The sequence below is a fragment of the Cryptomeria japonica genome, chromosome 5 (assembly GCF_030272615.1).
Source record: "Cryptomeria japonica chromosome 5, Sugi_1.0, whole genome shotgun sequence".
Classification (NCBI taxonomy): Eukaryota; Viridiplantae; Streptophyta; class Pinopsida; order Cupressales; family Cupressaceae; genus Cryptomeria; species Cryptomeria japonica.
Genome location: NC_081409.1, coordinates 787,309,736 through 787,327,989, shown reverse-complemented (window position 1 = coordinate 787,327,989; position 18,254 = coordinate 787,309,736). Strand labels below are relative to the sequence as shown.

General features: G+C 33.8%; 2 protein-coding genes across 2 annotated transcripts; both read right to left on the bottom strand.

Annotated features, from left to right (window-relative positions):
* Positions 1 to 950: 950 nt before the first annotated feature.
* On the bottom strand, positions 951 to 3,284 carry LOC131049186 (G-type lectin S-receptor-like serine/threonine-protein kinase At2g19130). Its single transcript, XM_057983223.2, has one exon. The coding sequence runs from the start codon at positions 2,955 to 2,957 to the stop codon at positions 1,056 to 1,058; it is 1,902 nt and encodes a 633-aa protein (XP_057839206.1). The 5' UTR covers positions 2,958 to 3,284; the 3' UTR covers positions 951 to 1,055.
* On the bottom strand, positions 3,000 to 3,527 carry LOC131049190 (G-type lectin S-receptor-like serine/threonine-protein kinase At4g27290). The gene has a single exon (XM_057983224.2). The coding sequence runs from the start codon at positions 3,525 to 3,527 to the stop codon at positions 3,000 to 3,002; it is 528 nt and encodes a 175-aa protein (XP_057839207.2).
* Positions 3,528 to 18,254: the final 14,727 nt, after the last annotated feature.

Genomic DNA, 18,254 nt, shown 5'->3' with positions numbered 1-18,254 from the left:
TAAAGGAAATTATATTCTATAAAGTGAAGGAAGGACACAATGATATTAATTTTCAAAATAAATTTACTAATATTGGTGTTGGGTAGATACTTGAGGACTAAAGAAATTTCACAAACTTAGCCTGAAAACTATAAGTAATTAACATTGGGTTGTATTAATTCCTGGTAAGTTCCAATAAATATTGGAAGATTTTTAATTTAACAATGTGTTGAGTATGAATTGGCTGTACTAAAATTTAAGTAAATGTTTGCTGCAATTTCCCTTGTCTGGGAAGGCTCTAGGAAATTAGTCTGCACCATTTCCCCTATTTTATACCAATAAATTTGAAAGATAAACATTTTCGCATTGAATGGAATAGGAAATAATTTTAATTGGAAAAAAACTCTTCAAATGCATAATGGTTTTAGACAATTTTAAGAACTTTTGACACATGCTTAAAAATTAAACCGTACTATCTAGAAACTAATACTAGCATGAAACGAAAAAGTTAATTCTAGAGGATCAATAGCATAAGTAGAAATATTGCATTTATTTCAACTTGAATCCTTGTATGATTGCAAGCGTAGAACTCAATTTCACTAGGTTCCTTTTGAAAATGACATGTAATGCCTTCGAAAAAGGGCATGTAATACTAAAAGAAATGCTTTTTGATATTTGTTTATTAGTTAAAGCTAGTATCATCTTCAAGCTTGTTAGTGTACATGAAGATAAGAAAATATAAGTTTTTTATAAGGCAATTAATAATGTTTTAAAAAGAAGAGAATAGATGTCTTGGTTAAAACTGGCATCATCTTCAAACTAGTTTGTATACATGAAGGTAGGAAAACTATAATTTTTTATAAAATAATTAAATTTTTTTCCAAGGAAGAAAATTGATGTCATAGAAATTGTCATATTAATATATAAAAGCTACAACAACAACAACAACAACTCCCTAATTGAAAGCTAACCCACTTTAATGAATATTGTTAAAATTTAAAATTTGTAATCATCAATTGGCCCTTGGTTAGTGAAGTTGAAAGGCTCTAAATGAGCCCACTAGGGATCAAGTCTTGCTAAGTGCAAGGCTCCGACATCATAAGAAATGAGGCCGGGATTGTGCCCTGAAGGCCATCTTCCTTGCATGAAGGGTGATCTTGAAGTCTATCGACAGACTGCTGAAATTGAGGTGCGGTGGTCTCCACTGTCCCTTGGAGTAATTGCACGACTTGAGCCATTGTTGGCCTAACCATTTCATCTCTTTGAATGCATAATATGCTCGCTGTAACAGCCCTTCTCAACTCTTCAGCATCTGCCTCACCTGATATCCTTCCATCACCAATAGCCATCAGGTTTCCTTTGTGGAATTGATCGGCAGCCCAGGAAGGGAAGTAATAGCAGCTAGGCTGGGGCACAGTAAGGTCCACATTCCTTCGTCCTGCTATAATCTCCAGCAATGTCATGCCAAAACTATACACGTCCGCCTTGGGAGTGATGGGAATACCGGAGATCCACTCTGGAGCCAAATAACCTATCGTTCCTCTCGTGGTAGTCAGAACGCGGCTGAAATTTCTACCTAATAACTTTGCCAGACCAAAATCAGCTACCTTGGGACAAAAATCGGCATCAAGGAGAATGTTTTCTGGCTTAATATCACAGTGAATGATGCAATCCCTACATTCATCGTGAAGATAAGCTAGTCCTCGCGCAGTGCCCAACGCTATCTGAAATCTGGTTTTCCAACTTAATAATTTCCCTTGCACTTCTCCCTCTTTCCCACGGAGCAGAAAGGAGTCAAGAGAGCCGTTGGGCATGTACTCATAAACGAGTAGCCTTCGAGATTCCTCCGCACAAAATCCGAACAGCCTGACCAGATTCACATGTTGTATTTCACCAATGGTACTAATTTCTGCACGAAATTGCTTTTCAGTTCCTGCTAAACCCTCTAACCTTTTGACAGCGATGAGAGTTTTGTCTGCTAGAGTACCTTTGAACACCGAACCGAATGATCCTTTTCCCAGCTTATGCCTGAAATTCTTAGTTGCAACTCGCAACTTTCGGAAAGTGAATGCTCTAAGAGATGTGGGGACGTCATCCTCCTTTGCCATTCTTCCACGTTTCCACATAATAAACACGACCAGAACAAGAACAAGAACAAGAACAAGACCCGCAGCGCCCCCAGGAAGCAATATGTGAAGGCCAAAAGATCTATTTCTTGGCTTAGTTGTCGAACCTTGTAACTCAGAAGCTGCCAAACGGAGATAGAATGACTGGATGCCAGGAGACTCGCGCACATTCATCAAATCCCCAAACCACAATCGACAGACAGGAGGAGATGAGCTGCTGAGCCAAAAGGCCATGCACGAGCAGTTGTTGAGGCAGGCAAGTTGGCATCCACTCAGAGTTTGCTCCTTGCTATATGCAGCCGCTTCATCGTCGGCCAAAAGCTTGTCCTTCACTTCCAAAAAACCGTCGGTAGAATTTGTGAGAGAGCACTGCAATGGACTTCGGCGAACACAACCACTTAACCACCACTCTTGAGAATCCCAAGCATGGCTGTTTTGGGGCCTGAACCCCTGTAGACATGTACACGTGTCATTGGCATCGCCTGTGACATGAGCATTCAGCTGTGTATAGTCAATGCACGCTGCGTTAGCCCCACACACACCATAAACAATGCATTGATCCCTCGGTCCGAATGCATCCACCATCCACCCACCATTTTGTATCATATAGTACACCCAAAGTTCACCATTCTTTTTCAAACTTGAGTGTTCCATTATCATACCCTTGGTTGTATATGTGCAGTACATTCTTGAAGGAGGAAGCGTTACACACACTATTTTAACTTGGGAGCCTGCCGAGGCAAATCCTGGCATATTTGCGAAATATTTTCCGTTCCACTCTCCGCTAGACCAGTACGGACCACTGTTGTGAGAGAACGCCAAAAACCGAGTGCTTGCTGGTGAAGGATCCATTTGTAAATAGAAAGGCCCAGGTGCCGGATCAGAAGAGCTCTTCTAAGAAGTGAGTTTCATTCCTTTCCGCATCTTCATCCCTGGCAGCCATGTATCCACCGGATGTTGGAAACTTTCCCAAACTTTCCCGGCCCGTGTTCTTAGCAAAACCAAATTACCTGATTCCAACAAAGATGCCCGGGACGCCTTCAAGCTGTTGTCGGACGACCAAATTAATCGTCCACGTAAATCAAACAGTCGAAGATAACCATCTCTTGATAAATTTAAAACGCCGGGAATGTTTCTCACAGGATTTTCGCGGTTAGCTACCCATACAAATGTTTTCTCCGACACTTTGGCATACCAGATGCCAATATACCAGTTATTCCTTTTTTGGGGACTGAAAAATCCCAATGCAAAGGTGCCATTCTTCGAGACCAAAGTCTGATTTCCGACGAGGGAAGTCCCTACTGGAAGGCTGTCTCCCATGTCAGTTGTTGTTGATTGGCATTTATGCAGTAGAATATACAGAGCAAAGGGCAGGAAAGAATTCTTGAACCATGTTAGGGCTATAATCCGTTTCCTCGTCATTTCTAAATTCAATTGTAGAAGATTTCTGAGGGTTTATGGGAGTATAGATTCTACTATTTTTGCTGATCTTTTGGCATTTTTGCTGATTTGCTCACTAAATAAATGTTATTTGACTCCGAAACTAAATCTTGCTATATTGCTTATGTACTTTGATCCAGAAAATAATCCAAAATAAGATTTTATCCTGTTGAACTATTCCACTTTAAAAACATATCCTTTAACAAACCTCTTTTGACTTTTTCCATTCACTTATTTTACAAAGAAATGATCAAAAAAGATTCCTAAGGACTAAATGTCAGCACAAAGGCTTTGGCTCTAGCTGCATGTTTAATAGGAGAGCGAAGTGCAGTCAATGTAGAAGTCAGCAGCCTGGGTGAAGTAATAGTTGTGAGATGACTTGACCTGAAATCTGAAGATAACATTGAAATAATGGCGGTGTGCACTACAATGGTATCAAAATCAACAATGACAAAATTAAATGCCACAATGTCTGGTAGAGAGGCCACGCCTGTGGAAAGTTTCAAATAGCGGGTTCTAGAAGACTCTAGTCATGCAAGCGACTTCTACCAGAGAGTCAATACTGAAACAATTGATAGCTTTGTGTTTTGTTGGATATATATTGCTTTCATTATTGATCTCTTATTATTTTTTAAATTTTGTATAGGGAATATTTTAAATAGTTTCATTTCAAATTCATTTTCTCTATTCAAAATAGAATTAAAAAATTTCAAAGAGAATTTTGTAAAAAATAATACATTTTAATGATAGATCAAAAGGGTGATCCAAACATTGACACAAAAGCTAGCACACAACTGAATTAGAAAATATTAATCATGATAAGAATTTTATAGTGTACATAAAATTTTCCATTTTAAATATTTTTTTTATTAATATTGGGAATAATTATTATAAAATCTATTTTTTTTTAAAATTGCATGCCACACTTTTAATTCATTGAATTAAATTTCAAATATGATAATGGCTTGAATGACATGAATGACATGAGCACTAGTATATAAATCATAATAGTCATTTTCTATGATAAGTTGGAAAAGTAGATTATTATAAACATTAATTTTGATTTCAATATGTATTTTTGAACTGGTTTAGTTAGAAAATAGTCATTGAAAAAAAATATTGCTGTTCAAATTTTTTTTTAAAATTACAACGCTTTAATTTTTTTGTTAAATTGTCAAATTTATTACTTTTGATTGAAAATGTATATTGTTATGGACATGATAATATTATGTGGTGGAAAAATAAATTAATTTGAAAATTATTTCTACTTGTAGAAAAATAGTTTATCATTATTTTGTCCATTTCAATTTTTCAACCTCTCAAAAATATACATACATTTTTTTTTTAATTTGATTTATAATCCATTGCATTTTTCTAGTTAAATATCAATTGTATTAATGTTTTGAATGATATTGAATACTCTTGTGTACATTGTATATTGAAACATCATATACAAACTCAAAAACTATACAAATCCATACGTTGAGATATGTCACCAAAGGAATTCAATCTTTATTCAATTTATTGAAAAGATGTATTTAATATTCCATAAAAAATAGTATCATAAACAATATCTAGGAAAATTTTGTCATCTAGCTTCTCTAAGAACTCAATAATTTTTTCTAAATAATATTAAGCAATTCTTTTATTGTAATATTTATTGTATATCAATATTCTAAAAAGAAAGTCTAATTTTGCTTTGTTGTATCCATAGAAGAAAGTGTACTTAATTATGCTTGATTTTGGATGAGAATAAAGAAGGAATGTGTGTGTGTGTATATATACATATATGTATATGTGTATATATACACATATATATAGAGACACATATATATACATATATGTATATGTATATGTATATGTATATGTATATGTATATGTATATGTATATGTATATGTGTGTGTGTGTGTATAGATATAGATATAGATATAGATATGTATGTATGTATGTATGCATGTGTGTGTGGGTGTGTGTGTGTGTGTGTGTGTGTGTGTGTGTGTGTGTGTGTATGTATATGTATATGTATATGTATATGTATATTTATATGTATATGTATATGTATATATATGTACACACACATATACATGTACATGCATACATACATACATACATATGTATGTATGTACACACGTATGTATGTATGTATGTATATGTATGTGTGTGTGTGTGCACGTGTGTACACACACGTATGTATGTATGTATGTATGTAATGTGTGTGTGTGTGTGTGTGTGTGTGTGTGTGTGTGTGTGTGTGTGTGTGTGTGTGTGTGTGTGTGTGTGTGTGTGTGTGTAGTTTTGTTTGGTGATTTGTGTAAATTCATTATAACATTTGTTGTCTTTTTCTTTTTAGTTTATAAATCTATTAAACTTATGGTGTGTAACAAATTATTCATGAGGAAAGAGACAACATCTCAACAAAGTTTTGGTTACAATCTTATTGTTTAACATTTTTAAAATCTTTCAAAATTCTCAACTCTTCAACTTAATCTAGAACACAATAGAATATTTTTAATGTTAATGAAGCTAAAGATAGTCTATGGAATGGCAAATCTTACTATACTTCACTTTATGAAATATTGATCTTTGATCATTATTTGATTAGGATTTCTTCACTTCTTTCGATCATATCTTTGTTGAGTAAATCTTTATTAAAACCTACTACTAAGTTACGACTAAATTATTTATGTATTTTATTCAAATATCTATACAAATTTTATAATACAAAACATAATATTTTTCTGTCTCAAATGTCCTAACTCTGCAAAAGGACATGTACCCTCTCTTCCTATAATCTTTCTTCTAAATAAACCCATAAATAAAATAAACAAATGTAAAATTGAGTACTAATGGGTAGATATGATCACATAGGTTCTGATTCTAGCTACTAGTTTAAGTGTGAGGGGAAGCAAGGCGATAAAGGAACAAGTCAAGAGGGTAGGTGAAGAGATCGCTCCAGCTTTTATATCGCATACATAACATTACTTGACTTCTTCAGTTGTCTACTTGTCTATCGAAATCTGAAGCTGACACTCAAATAATGGTAGACCGTTGAGAATGGTACCCACAACAAGAAAATTAAATACCCACAACAAGAATCCTAAATTCCTATCATTCTTTTAAATATCTATGCTTTCTTTCTTTTTTTAAATCATAGTGTAGAGGTGTGAGACGCCATGTCTGTAGAAAGTTCAAATAGCGGGGAAAGTGATGTTTGATATATTCATACCCCTCGTTCTTGACCTTTTCCAAATAATTGAAGTCTATGCAAAGAAGGCTTTACAGAATAGAAAAAGCAATATACTCTAAAATACAAATGATCTATACTCCAAGCAGTTGTTCTAAATTTAACCTTATGGAAGACTCTAAAAAATATTTTAAGGCATCGAAACAACAATAGGAGGTTGTATATTTCAAGGAAGATAGTGAATGAGTTGTTTCTATGACTTTTGATCTTTCAATATTTCTAAAACTTTTTTACATATAGATTTGAGGCTAAATAACTAGCTTACATATATTTGATTTTAATCACATATATATATAATACGTCGAGAGATATCTTTTCAAGGCACCTATTAGCGTTCGGGGTACATGATAAAAATAGGCGCCTCAAGAAGGATATCTCTCGACGTATTATATATATATGTGTGTGTGTGTGTGTGTGTGTGTGTGAGATTAAAATCAAATATATGTAAGCTAGTAGTAGTTGCGATGCAACATGGGAAACAATAAAAAAATTAAAAATAGAACTATATAATATTATATTATTAATGTTTGTTGCAATAATATGTAATATTATTATTGCAATTATTATTATTTTTTATTTGTTTGTGGAATAATATTATAATATATTATTATTATTAATTTATATTGTTTTCGTTATTATGATATTATTTTATAATTTATTGAAAATAATATTCATAATATAAATTTAAAATATTTTAAATGTATTATATTATTATTTTAAATCATTGTTAGTTATAATATTTTTTTATAGTTTTATTAGTAATACTATATTAATATAGTGTTATACGATAAGTATAATACTATTATATTCTTATTTTGAAACTATAATATTGTTTTATAGTTATTAAGTGTATAATATCAAGGTCGGGGTTTAAAACTTGGTTAGAGTTAGGGTTACGATTATAGTTAGGGGTGGGACTATGGTTATAGATAAGATTATGATAATGATAGAACAACAATTATGTGGGCTTTAGCTAAAGATTACGGTTAGGGTTAGGGCTAATATCATAGTCAGGTTTATGCTTAGGATTAGGTTTTCCATTAGAGATAATTATAATGAGGGTTAGAGTTATAATTATAATGAGAGTTAATATTGTACTTAGGATTAGGGTTAGGGTAGGGGTAAAGGTTATGATTTGGGTTAATCTTAGTGATTGTAATTAGTGTTAAGGTTAAGATTAGGGTTAGGGTTAGGGTTACAATTAGGATTAGGGTTAGAATTATAATTAGGGTTAGGGTTACATAGTTAGGATTATAAGGTTATATATAATTAATAATTGCATATAAAGTTAGGTTAAATATTATAATTAATAATTAGATATAAAGTTAGGTTTTGGGTCATTGTCAGGTTAGGGTTAGGGTTAGGGTTAGGGTTAGGGTTAGAGGGAGTTATAGTATTATAGATAAAATAATAGTTATATTTGGTTTTAGTTATTGATTAGAGTTGTTATTTGAGGATAATGCTTGGGGTAAGGGTTGAGGTTCAATTAGAATCAATATTAGGGTTAGGGATAGGGTTTAATTAGGATTAGCGTTAGCATTACAGCTAAATTAAGGTTAGAGTTAGTTTTATGACTCAAGAAGGGTCAGGATTTAAGAATAAAGCACGTTGTTAGGTTTTTGGCTATATAATAGAGCTTCGTTTGAAGGTTAGTGTTCAAATTTAATTAGGGTTATGGTTAGGGTTAGGGTTTCTAGTTTGGGTTAATATTATGCTTAGGGTTAGGGTTTCAATTTACATCATGGTTAGGATTAGGGTTTACATCATGTCTGGAATTATGAGTAGGGTTAGGGTGTACATCATGGTAAGGGTTAGGTTTAGGGTTATTTTTTAGTGAAAAAACTATCCAACCCTTAGGTTGTAGCAAGATATTAATACCCTCAATGTATTATTAATACATTGTAATAGATGATTGGTGCACAACCTAAGGGATATAGAGTCATTCCCTAATTTTAGAGTTGGGGTTTAGGGTTATGATTAGGTTAGGTTAGGGTTAGGGTTAGGGTTAGGGTTAGGGTTATGATTAAGGTAATGGTTTAGAGTTGTGGCTAGGACTATGGTAAAGGTTATGGTTAAGACCATCATTCAGGTTAGTGTTAGGGTTAACATTAGTATTATAGCTAGGGTTGTGGTTTATATCATGGTTAGTGTTAGGATTAATGTTAGTGTTTACATCATGGTTAAGGTTAGGTTTAGGGTCAACATTATGATTAGGATTTTCATCATGATTAGGGTTATTGTTACGATTATGGATAGGGTCGGGGCTTAGGATTATGGTTAGGTTTAGGATTTGAATCATGGTAAAGGTTAGGGTTATGGTTTGGGATAGGATTTAAAATTAGGATTAGGATGATTGTTAGTGTTTACATTATTATTCATATTAGGGTTAGTTTTAGGGTTTGGGTTATGGTTAGGTTTAAGGTTATAATTAAGGTTATTGCTAGGGTTAGAATTTGCATCTTGATTAGGATTAGGTTTAGGGTTAGTATTGCAATTTATTTAGGGTTTAATTATAGTGAGAGTTAGCATTAGTACTCAAATAGAGTTAGAGTTTAAGGATAAAGCATGGTGTGAGGGTTAGGATTATATAATAAAGCTTCATTTTAAGGATAAAGTTAAGGTTTAATTAGCTCACGGTAGTAATATAAATTTGAATTTACTTTGGAGAATTTAATATATTTGCTATATGATTTATTTGTTGCTGAAGAGTGGAGTATGTGGAGGATATTTTTCTAATAGGTTTGGTGAAAGTGGAAGGATTATAAAAGGTAAGCTTATTAAAAATGATATAAATTGTAACTATTGTGTTTTTCTCATTGATGAAGTTAGCTCAGTTATCATTGAAGTAACACTAACATCATAATATTATTTGATAAAGTTATTTTATTCGAAGCAGTGGCAATAGTTAATGTAGATAGGACCAGGATTTACATCAAGCTTACAATTAGGGTAAGGATTATGGTTAGTGTTGGGGCTTAGGATTATGGTTAAGGTCAGGGTTATAGTTTGGATTAGAGTTTAGAGTTAGGATTAGGCTTACAATTAGGTTTTACATCATGGTTAGGGATAGGATTAAGTGTTAGGGTTAGAATTATGGTTAGAGTTTACATCATGATTTAGGCTATAGATAGGGTTAGGGATAGGGTTAGGATTTACATCATGGTTGGGGTTAGGGTTGGAGTTAGAGGGTTAGGATTATGGTTAGGATTAATTTTTACGGTTACGGTTAGGATTATGGCTAGGGATAGAGCTTACATCATAGCTATAGATAGACTTAGGGATATGGTTAACTATAAGGGTTAGGATTTACAAAATGATTGAGGTTAAGATTATGGTTAGGCTTAGGGTTTAGCGTTATGGTTAGAATTATAGCTAGAGATAGGGTTGTTATCATAGTTAGGCTTAGGGTTGAGGGCTACAGCTAGTATTATGGTTAGGGCTAGGTTTAGGCTAAGGGTTATGATTTTTGTTAGCATTTACATCATGGTTAGGATTATGGTTAGGGTTAGGACTTATCATTATGGTTAGGATTAGGTTTTACATCATGGTTAGGGTTAGGGTAAGAGTGATTGTTATGGTTTGGGTTAAAGATTAGGGTTAGAATTAGGATTATGGTCAGAGTATTATGATTATGATATAATAATAATTATTAGAGGTTAGGGTTAGTATCCTAGTTAGTGTTAGAGTTTCATCATGGCTAGGGATATGCATAGGATTAGGTTTTGTATTAGAGATATAGTTAGGTTTAGGTTTGTTATTAGATTAGGCTCAAAGTTAAGATTGCATTTAGAAATAGTATTAGAGTTAGAATAACAATTATTATATGTTATGGATCAGGTTTAGTTTGTTTTAGGATTAGGGTTTAATTTGGTTTAGTGTTTAATTTGATTTAGTCTTTAGTATTAGGGTAAAGATTATGTAAAGAATTAAAATAGGGTGGGAAGAATAGACTAATTGTAATACAATAATAGTTACAACTCAATTATTTTTAGTGTTCAATTATGTTTAGGGTTAGGGTTCAATTTGGTTTACAGTTCAATTAGGTTTAGGATTAAGGTTCAATTTGGTTTAATGTTCAATTAGGTTCAATTTTGGGTTATGATTTCATTTGGTTTATATTAGGGTTCAAGTTATGTTACTAATAGTATTAGGGTTTAAATAAGTGAAGTGTTCAAATATGTTAAAGGGGCATATGGTCCAACTTGGTTTATTGCTAGGTTTAGGGTATAATTTGTTTACTATTATGGTTAGGCATTTTGGTTTAGTGTTAAATTATTTTTATGGAAAGGGTTCAATTTGGTTTGATATTACGATTCAATTTGCTTTACTATTTGGTTAGGGTTGGAGTTAGGAAGAGCATGTAGTTACTATTTGATTAAGGTTGTGCCTATGTTAGGATTATAATAAAATTATAATTATTGATTATGGTTACCATTAGGATAGGATTAAGATTCAAATAAGATTACAATTCAATTAAGTTTAAGATCATTGATAAATTAGGATTCAAGTTTGATTTAGTTTATTCTTGTTGAATTGTTCCACTTTAAAAACACATGTCCTCTAACAAACCTCTTTTGACTTTTTCCATGCACTTATTTTACAAAGAAATGATCAAAAAAGATTCCTAAGGACTAAATGTCAGCACAAAGGCTTTGGTTCTAGCTGCATGTTTAATAGGAGAGCGAAGTGCAGTCAATGGAGAAGTCGGCAGCGTGGGTGAAGTAATAGTTGTAAGATGACTTGACCTGAAATCTGAAGATAACATTGAAATAATGGCGGCGTGCACTACAATGGTATCAAAATCAACAATGACAAAATTAAATGCCACAACAATTAATTCAAATTCCTATCCTGCTTTTCGAAAGGCATGTAAGTCTACGAGTATCGCCATTTTCCTTTTGTTTTGTTTTTGTGACTGCAATGTCTGGTAGAGAGGCCACACCTGTGGAAAGTTTCAAATAGCGGGTTCTAGAAGACTCTAGTCATGCAAGCGACTTCTTCCAGAGTCAATACTGAAACAATTGATAGCTTTGTGTTTTGTTGGATATATATTGCTTTCATTATTGATCTCTTATTATTTTTTATTATTTTTTAAATTTTGTATAGGGAATATTTTAAATCGTTTCATTTCAAATTCATTTTTTCTATTCAAAATCAAATTAAAAAATTTCAAAGAGAATTTTGTAAGAAATATTAATTCATTTTAATGATAGATCAAGAGGGTGATCCAAACATTAACACAAAAGCTAACACACAATTGAATCAGAAAATATTAATCATGATAAGAATTTTATAGTGTACATAAGATTTTCCATTTTAAACAATTTTATTTTTATTTTTATTTTTTATTTTTATTTTTTTTATTTTTTTTTATATTAATTAATATTGGAAATAATTATTATAAAATCTTTTCTTTTTAAATTGCATGTCACACTTTTAATTCATTGAATCGAATTTCAAATATGATAATGGCTTGAATGGCTTGAATGACATGAGCACTAGTATATAAATCATAATAGTCATTTTCTATGACAAGTTGGAAAAGTAGATTATTATAAACATTAATTTTGATTTCAATATGTATTTTTGAATTGGTTCAATTAGAAAATAGTCATTGAAAAAATATATTGTTGTTCAATTTTTTTTATTTAATTGTCAAATTTATTATATTTGAATGAAGACAAAAATATTTTATGGCATCGAAACAACAATAGGAGGTTGTATATTTCAAGGAAGATAGTGAATGAGTTGTCTCCATGACTTTTGAACTTCTCTACATATAGATTTGATGCTAAATAATAATTCAAGGGTTTGACCAGGTCGGGAAAGGCATTAATAATTCTAAGTTGTTATTCCTTGAAAATAAATAAAGAGTATAATAGTTAATTGTAAGGGCAATCAAATCTTCTTTAAGATTAAAACTACAGAAAAGATTTCAAATATTCTCTTTCACAATATCAAATCACAATTATTATTTGAATTAGTCTGGTAAATAACATAATTTTCCAATTTTTAAGAGCTAGTGTAACTATCTTCAACTCAAATGAATGCTACGAATATATCTATTGTAAAATCAAGATATAATAGATATAATATATTATAATAAATAGAGATGCAGGACTTGTAAATAAATATTATTTGAATTAGTAACAAAAACACAAAGGCCCTCTATTTCTAAGAGCTAGTGTAACTATCTTCAACTTAAGGGAATGCCACAACTATATCTATTGTAAGATTGCACCAACTTTGATTAAGATTGTGTGATGATGAGTCTAGCTATTGATAGATTAAAGTTAAAATTATCTCTAGTATTAATTGTAGACAAGATTTTAGGAAAATTTGGTTTTATTTTTCCTTCTATAATCTCATTCTTTACTCATATTTTTTATTTAGATGGATTTATGAAGACCTTTCAAAGGGATTTAATTTATATTGACATAAAATTTAAAATAAATGTTGTCGTGGACAAATGGGTTAAGTTGTTAAATAATAAAATTTTATCTTTAGATTGTACATTTACCTAAACAATGAGGATCCATCATCAAAATTAGATTAAAATGGTTACATAATGAATGGAAATATTGAAACTATAATATATTTGATAAATGTAAACCTAAAAACTTAACAAATGACATTGAATAGGAAAAATATCATGGACCTTTGAGATTTTTTAGTGCGCTAAGGCTTGATGAGATATCTATCTCTATAAGTAGTGAAGAGCTTTTAATATTTCCCTTATGTTGATATGTCATTTTGACCATCAATACAAGTTAATTAATATTATGATGAACATTTATATATATATATATATGAATTCCTATTATATTATTAACAATTAGGAAAATTGAATTTGACTTATTATGTTAAGACTAAAATTATTAAATATATTTTATTAGATAAGTAGGGCTTGAAGGGCCCTAAACCCAGTACAAAAGAGAGACTAGAACATAGTAACTGAATAATAGATCGAACTAATGGATTTCCAAAAGGACCCAAAATTTTTGAGGGTTTTTTAAGTCACCCAAAACTTTGCTTCTAGAAACTAACTATCTAGAAAGGCATACAAAGGATGACAATGAAACCATCCACTACAAAACCCCCTAGGCAAAGTGGAGAAGGGGAGGGATTTTTCCAAGGATCCCCCAAACCTTTACAAAGGGTTTTGAAATGGCACCCTGAACCAACGAACTACAACTGATCTAAAAACCCCAACAACTCCTCTCCACCTCAATAGGAGAGGATCTCATCCAAATAGGGGCAATGAAGAAGATGAAAGATCAGGAAGTTAACCAAACTGGCCTCATCCCTATAATTGAGCAGCAACTATCGAGTGAAAGCCATGTAGAATGACCTCCATTCTCCCTCCACAAGAAGATATATGCCTCAATAGGAGATAGTCCCACCTCGATAAGGAAAATAAGAGAGAGAAATAGAAGCAAAATACGACATTCCCACACCAATGGAACCATCAAAAACTCCATCTCAATAGGGACTAACTTCACCTCCATAGAAATCAAAAAAGAAGGAACCTATCAAGGATCAGAAGCCAAAGTTGACAGAACCCCAAAAAAACTTGTTCTTAACAAAAAAAACAAGTCATAGCTAGAATGGGCCCTTTAAAACTAGTAGAAACCCTCTGGAAAACCAAAAGAACAAAGTGAAAAAAAAAAAACCTTCTCTAGGCACCAGAATAGAAAAACTAAAAACATTAAACTCCTTAGCACAAAAGATGAACACCATGGAGCGCTCTTCAATAAAAACAAAGAGAGACATATGCCTACTAGCATAGGCCAAAACCCATAATAACCTCTTCCACAACGTCAGCATGAGGAGCAACAATCGTTGAAGAGAAAAAAAACACCACATCTGACATAAGCCACCAGCTCACCACACATGAGAAAACTCTAATCAGCCAAAGGGGCTAGGTAATAACCCCCCACCAAACCCAAGACACCCAATGAACACGTTGGGCGAGAGAAAAAATAGGCAGAGAAAACCAAAGAAGGGAAAGATAGGAACACCCCCCTCAACCACAAGCCAGAGACCACAATTAGAAAGACAAACAGATGGAGTGCTAACAAAAATGTAACTCTACAAAACCCAAATAGCAACGAAGAACCAGAGGAAAAGGGGTCTCACCTCGAAACCAACGCACCCCCTTTCACTACCAGTATCCACCCATTCACCACCAAACCAGCACACACCCAAAGGAGGGCTCTGCATGCATGGTGATCAAAACAACACTTCCACAAAGGGCAAAGCAATGTCAAGCATTTCTCCTCCCTAGCACACACAAGATCCCAACCACAGCCACCTCCAAAGTTATATCAACCCCCAAACCATCATCATCTACAAGGGACACCATGCTTAGAAAAGAAAGAGTAAACGTGTAGAACCCATCATCATAGAAACCACACACTAGGCCTAGAGATCCACAATGAGAGCCCACAACAAAGCCCAATGGGCCTCTTAAGGAAATAGGCCACTGAGCAACCAAACTTGCAGCAAGAATAGGAATAAGATGGCCATGGGTAAATTCTCCATTTCCATCATCATCTTCATCTTCCACCTATCCTGCATCACAATCACTACTGGATACCCTACCTACCCCGCCACTCCTGCCCTTTTACCATCATAGCTTGGTCATGTTACGTAAAATTATTAGATGTTAAATAGATTTGACATAAATAAATTATCAAAATTAACAATTTTATTCATTTAATACTATATGTACTTTATAATAAAATTACTAATTTGATTATTGTATTTTGATCATATGTTAATCCAATATGTAATTGGAGAAGTAATGAAAAATATTGAATATTAGGTCAAATGGTGAGTTGTGATCATGGGTAGTTAATTGAAGTTTTCATTATTTGGATTTATGATTGTAGGATATAAATAGACCCTAACTTATCCTTTCCTACATGCATTTGTGAGATAACTTATTAATTAAGAAATTGTCTTAAATTGCTTCTTAAATATGAAACATAACTCAAAGTTAAAGCTATGAGATTTCCACAATCCATGTTATATTCTTATGAATTTTTCTGGATTCGATTGTGTGTATTTTTTTTTTCCATCAATGTTTCTAATCACACTCTGTGATTCATCATCAGGATGAAAATAATTCCAAAGATATGAAAGATGATGAATCATAGAGTGTGATTCAAAATGTTGATGGAAAAAAAACTACACACAATCGAATCAAAAAAAATTCATAAGAATAAGAAATGCTCTAGAAGTCTTTGATAGGAAACAAGGATATATTGATTTCAAATGAAAGTATATGTATTTTTAAATGAAAGATTAAGTAGTTCTCTCAAGTAAAGGTAATAAATATATAAATTGAATTTATAAATGATTTGAATCTTATTCCCAAATTCAATTAACCAAAAAATCAATCTACCAAATAGAGACATCTATCAAGTATTAGTTTAGGTGAACTTTGCTGAACATTACACTACTTAAGAGAACAATAAATTGTTACATGATTCTTTAGTTTACATCTTAGTATATTCTTCTAGCTTATGTGGATATTAGGTTATTTAATACTTTATTATATATGAAATTAAATTAGATTATTTTCCCTTACATTTCAAACAAAGGGGTAAAAACTTTATTGAAACTCAAAGAACAACATTACAAATGAATCAAGAGACCAAAGTCCCCATGAAAATCCTGACCACCAAGCAAGAAAAGACAATCAACACCATCAACCATCACCTTCTCCCTCCCTATCCTCAGCAAGAATTCTCTCAAAATCAGGACGAAGCGCCGAAGAGACCATTTCCCACTCCTCAATTCTCCATCCCTCAGCATACTCTGACGCCCATTTCGCCAAGCAATTAGCAGCCCTATTCCACTCCCTTGGAATATGAACGAAAGTCACCAAATCCATTAATGAACTAACCCGCAAAATCTGTTGCACCACCCCAGCCAACTGCCAACTGACATCCTCCACTTTCTGCTTAATAAGTAAATTGATCAAAACCTGGGAATCAGACTCACAAACAACCCTTCTCCATCCCAAATCATAAGGTTTCTCAAGAGCACAAAGAATTGCCAACCCTTCCATAAGGTTGACAGTATGAACACCCTCATAGATCGAAAAAAGGAAAACCACCGAACCCAAATAGTCCCTACCAATCCCCCCAATACCAACCGGCCCCGGATTGCCTCTGGAGGAACCGTCAGTATTGATTTTTAGAACCCCAATTGGGGGAGGTTGCCAGAATCCAGACCTTTGAACTCTCTGCTTCAAATGCTTACCACGCTTTACACATGCCGAGGCCAAGGACAGCCCCTGAATCCCCAATCTCTCTGCCACTTCAGCATCCCTTTTCCCCAAGGGGAATTCCAACTCACACTTAGCCACCACCGTCTCTTGAACCATGCCCAAAGTTCTTTGCCAAATTTGTTGAACCAACTTCTTTTCTCCATGAAATATTCGCCGATTCCGCTCCAGCCAAATCTGCCACAATATGAAGATAGGACCCACAGACCACACCACCTGTAAAAAAGAAGCCATAGAGGGAGGCCTACCCAACCTTTGCCAAAACTCAATCAAGGAAGAAGCATGAACACAGGGACTATTCCAAACCCCCCACCAGAAATGCCAAATCTGGAGGGAGAAAGGACAGCGAAAAAACAAGTGAGTCGAGTCCTCCTCGTTAGCTCCACACAAAACACAAACCGAGGGACCCTGGAAGCCACGCTTCTGAATATTATCCCAGGTCAAGCACTTATTCCAAGCCAAAATCCACACAAAACAATTACATTTTGGCCAGGAAGACTTGTTCCATATCTTCTTCCACCACTGAATTTCATCCCCATCCACCCTATGGGACAATAGCTCCCGATAGCCAGAAGCAACAGTATATTCCCCTTTAGGATTGGGAGACCAGGCAAGCACATCATCATACTGGAGAGGGTTGCAACGTCTACTAGAAAGGACATTATGTAGCTCAACACATTCTTCTGGCATCCCAACATCAGGCCATTCAGCTGGAGACTTCCATCCAGCCACCTCCAACTGACCACGAGAGGAAAATGACTTAAAGTCACTTACCCGAGTCCAGCCATTCTCACGAAATCTCTGACAGAGATTTAACAAGTGAGGAAACTAAGAAATGATGGGGGGGTATCCATCCCATGAATCAGACCAGAATTGAACCTCAGTCCCCTTGTTACAAATCCAAAATAAACCATCCTTAATAAGATTAGCCCCTTTCTTAAGCGTACTCCAGATCACTGAGCCCTTTCCAAGAAGGGGGTAATGGGGCATTTCCAACTGAGGGATTCCCTAAAAATACTTCTGAGAAAGAATCTTGGCCCAACTCTTATCCTACTCCTTACACCACCTCCAATATAGTTTCGTAGCCAAAGCTGCACCAGTCAAAGCCATCTGCTGCAGACCGAAGCCACCAAATTGCTTTGGGCTACACACTACCTCCCATCTAAC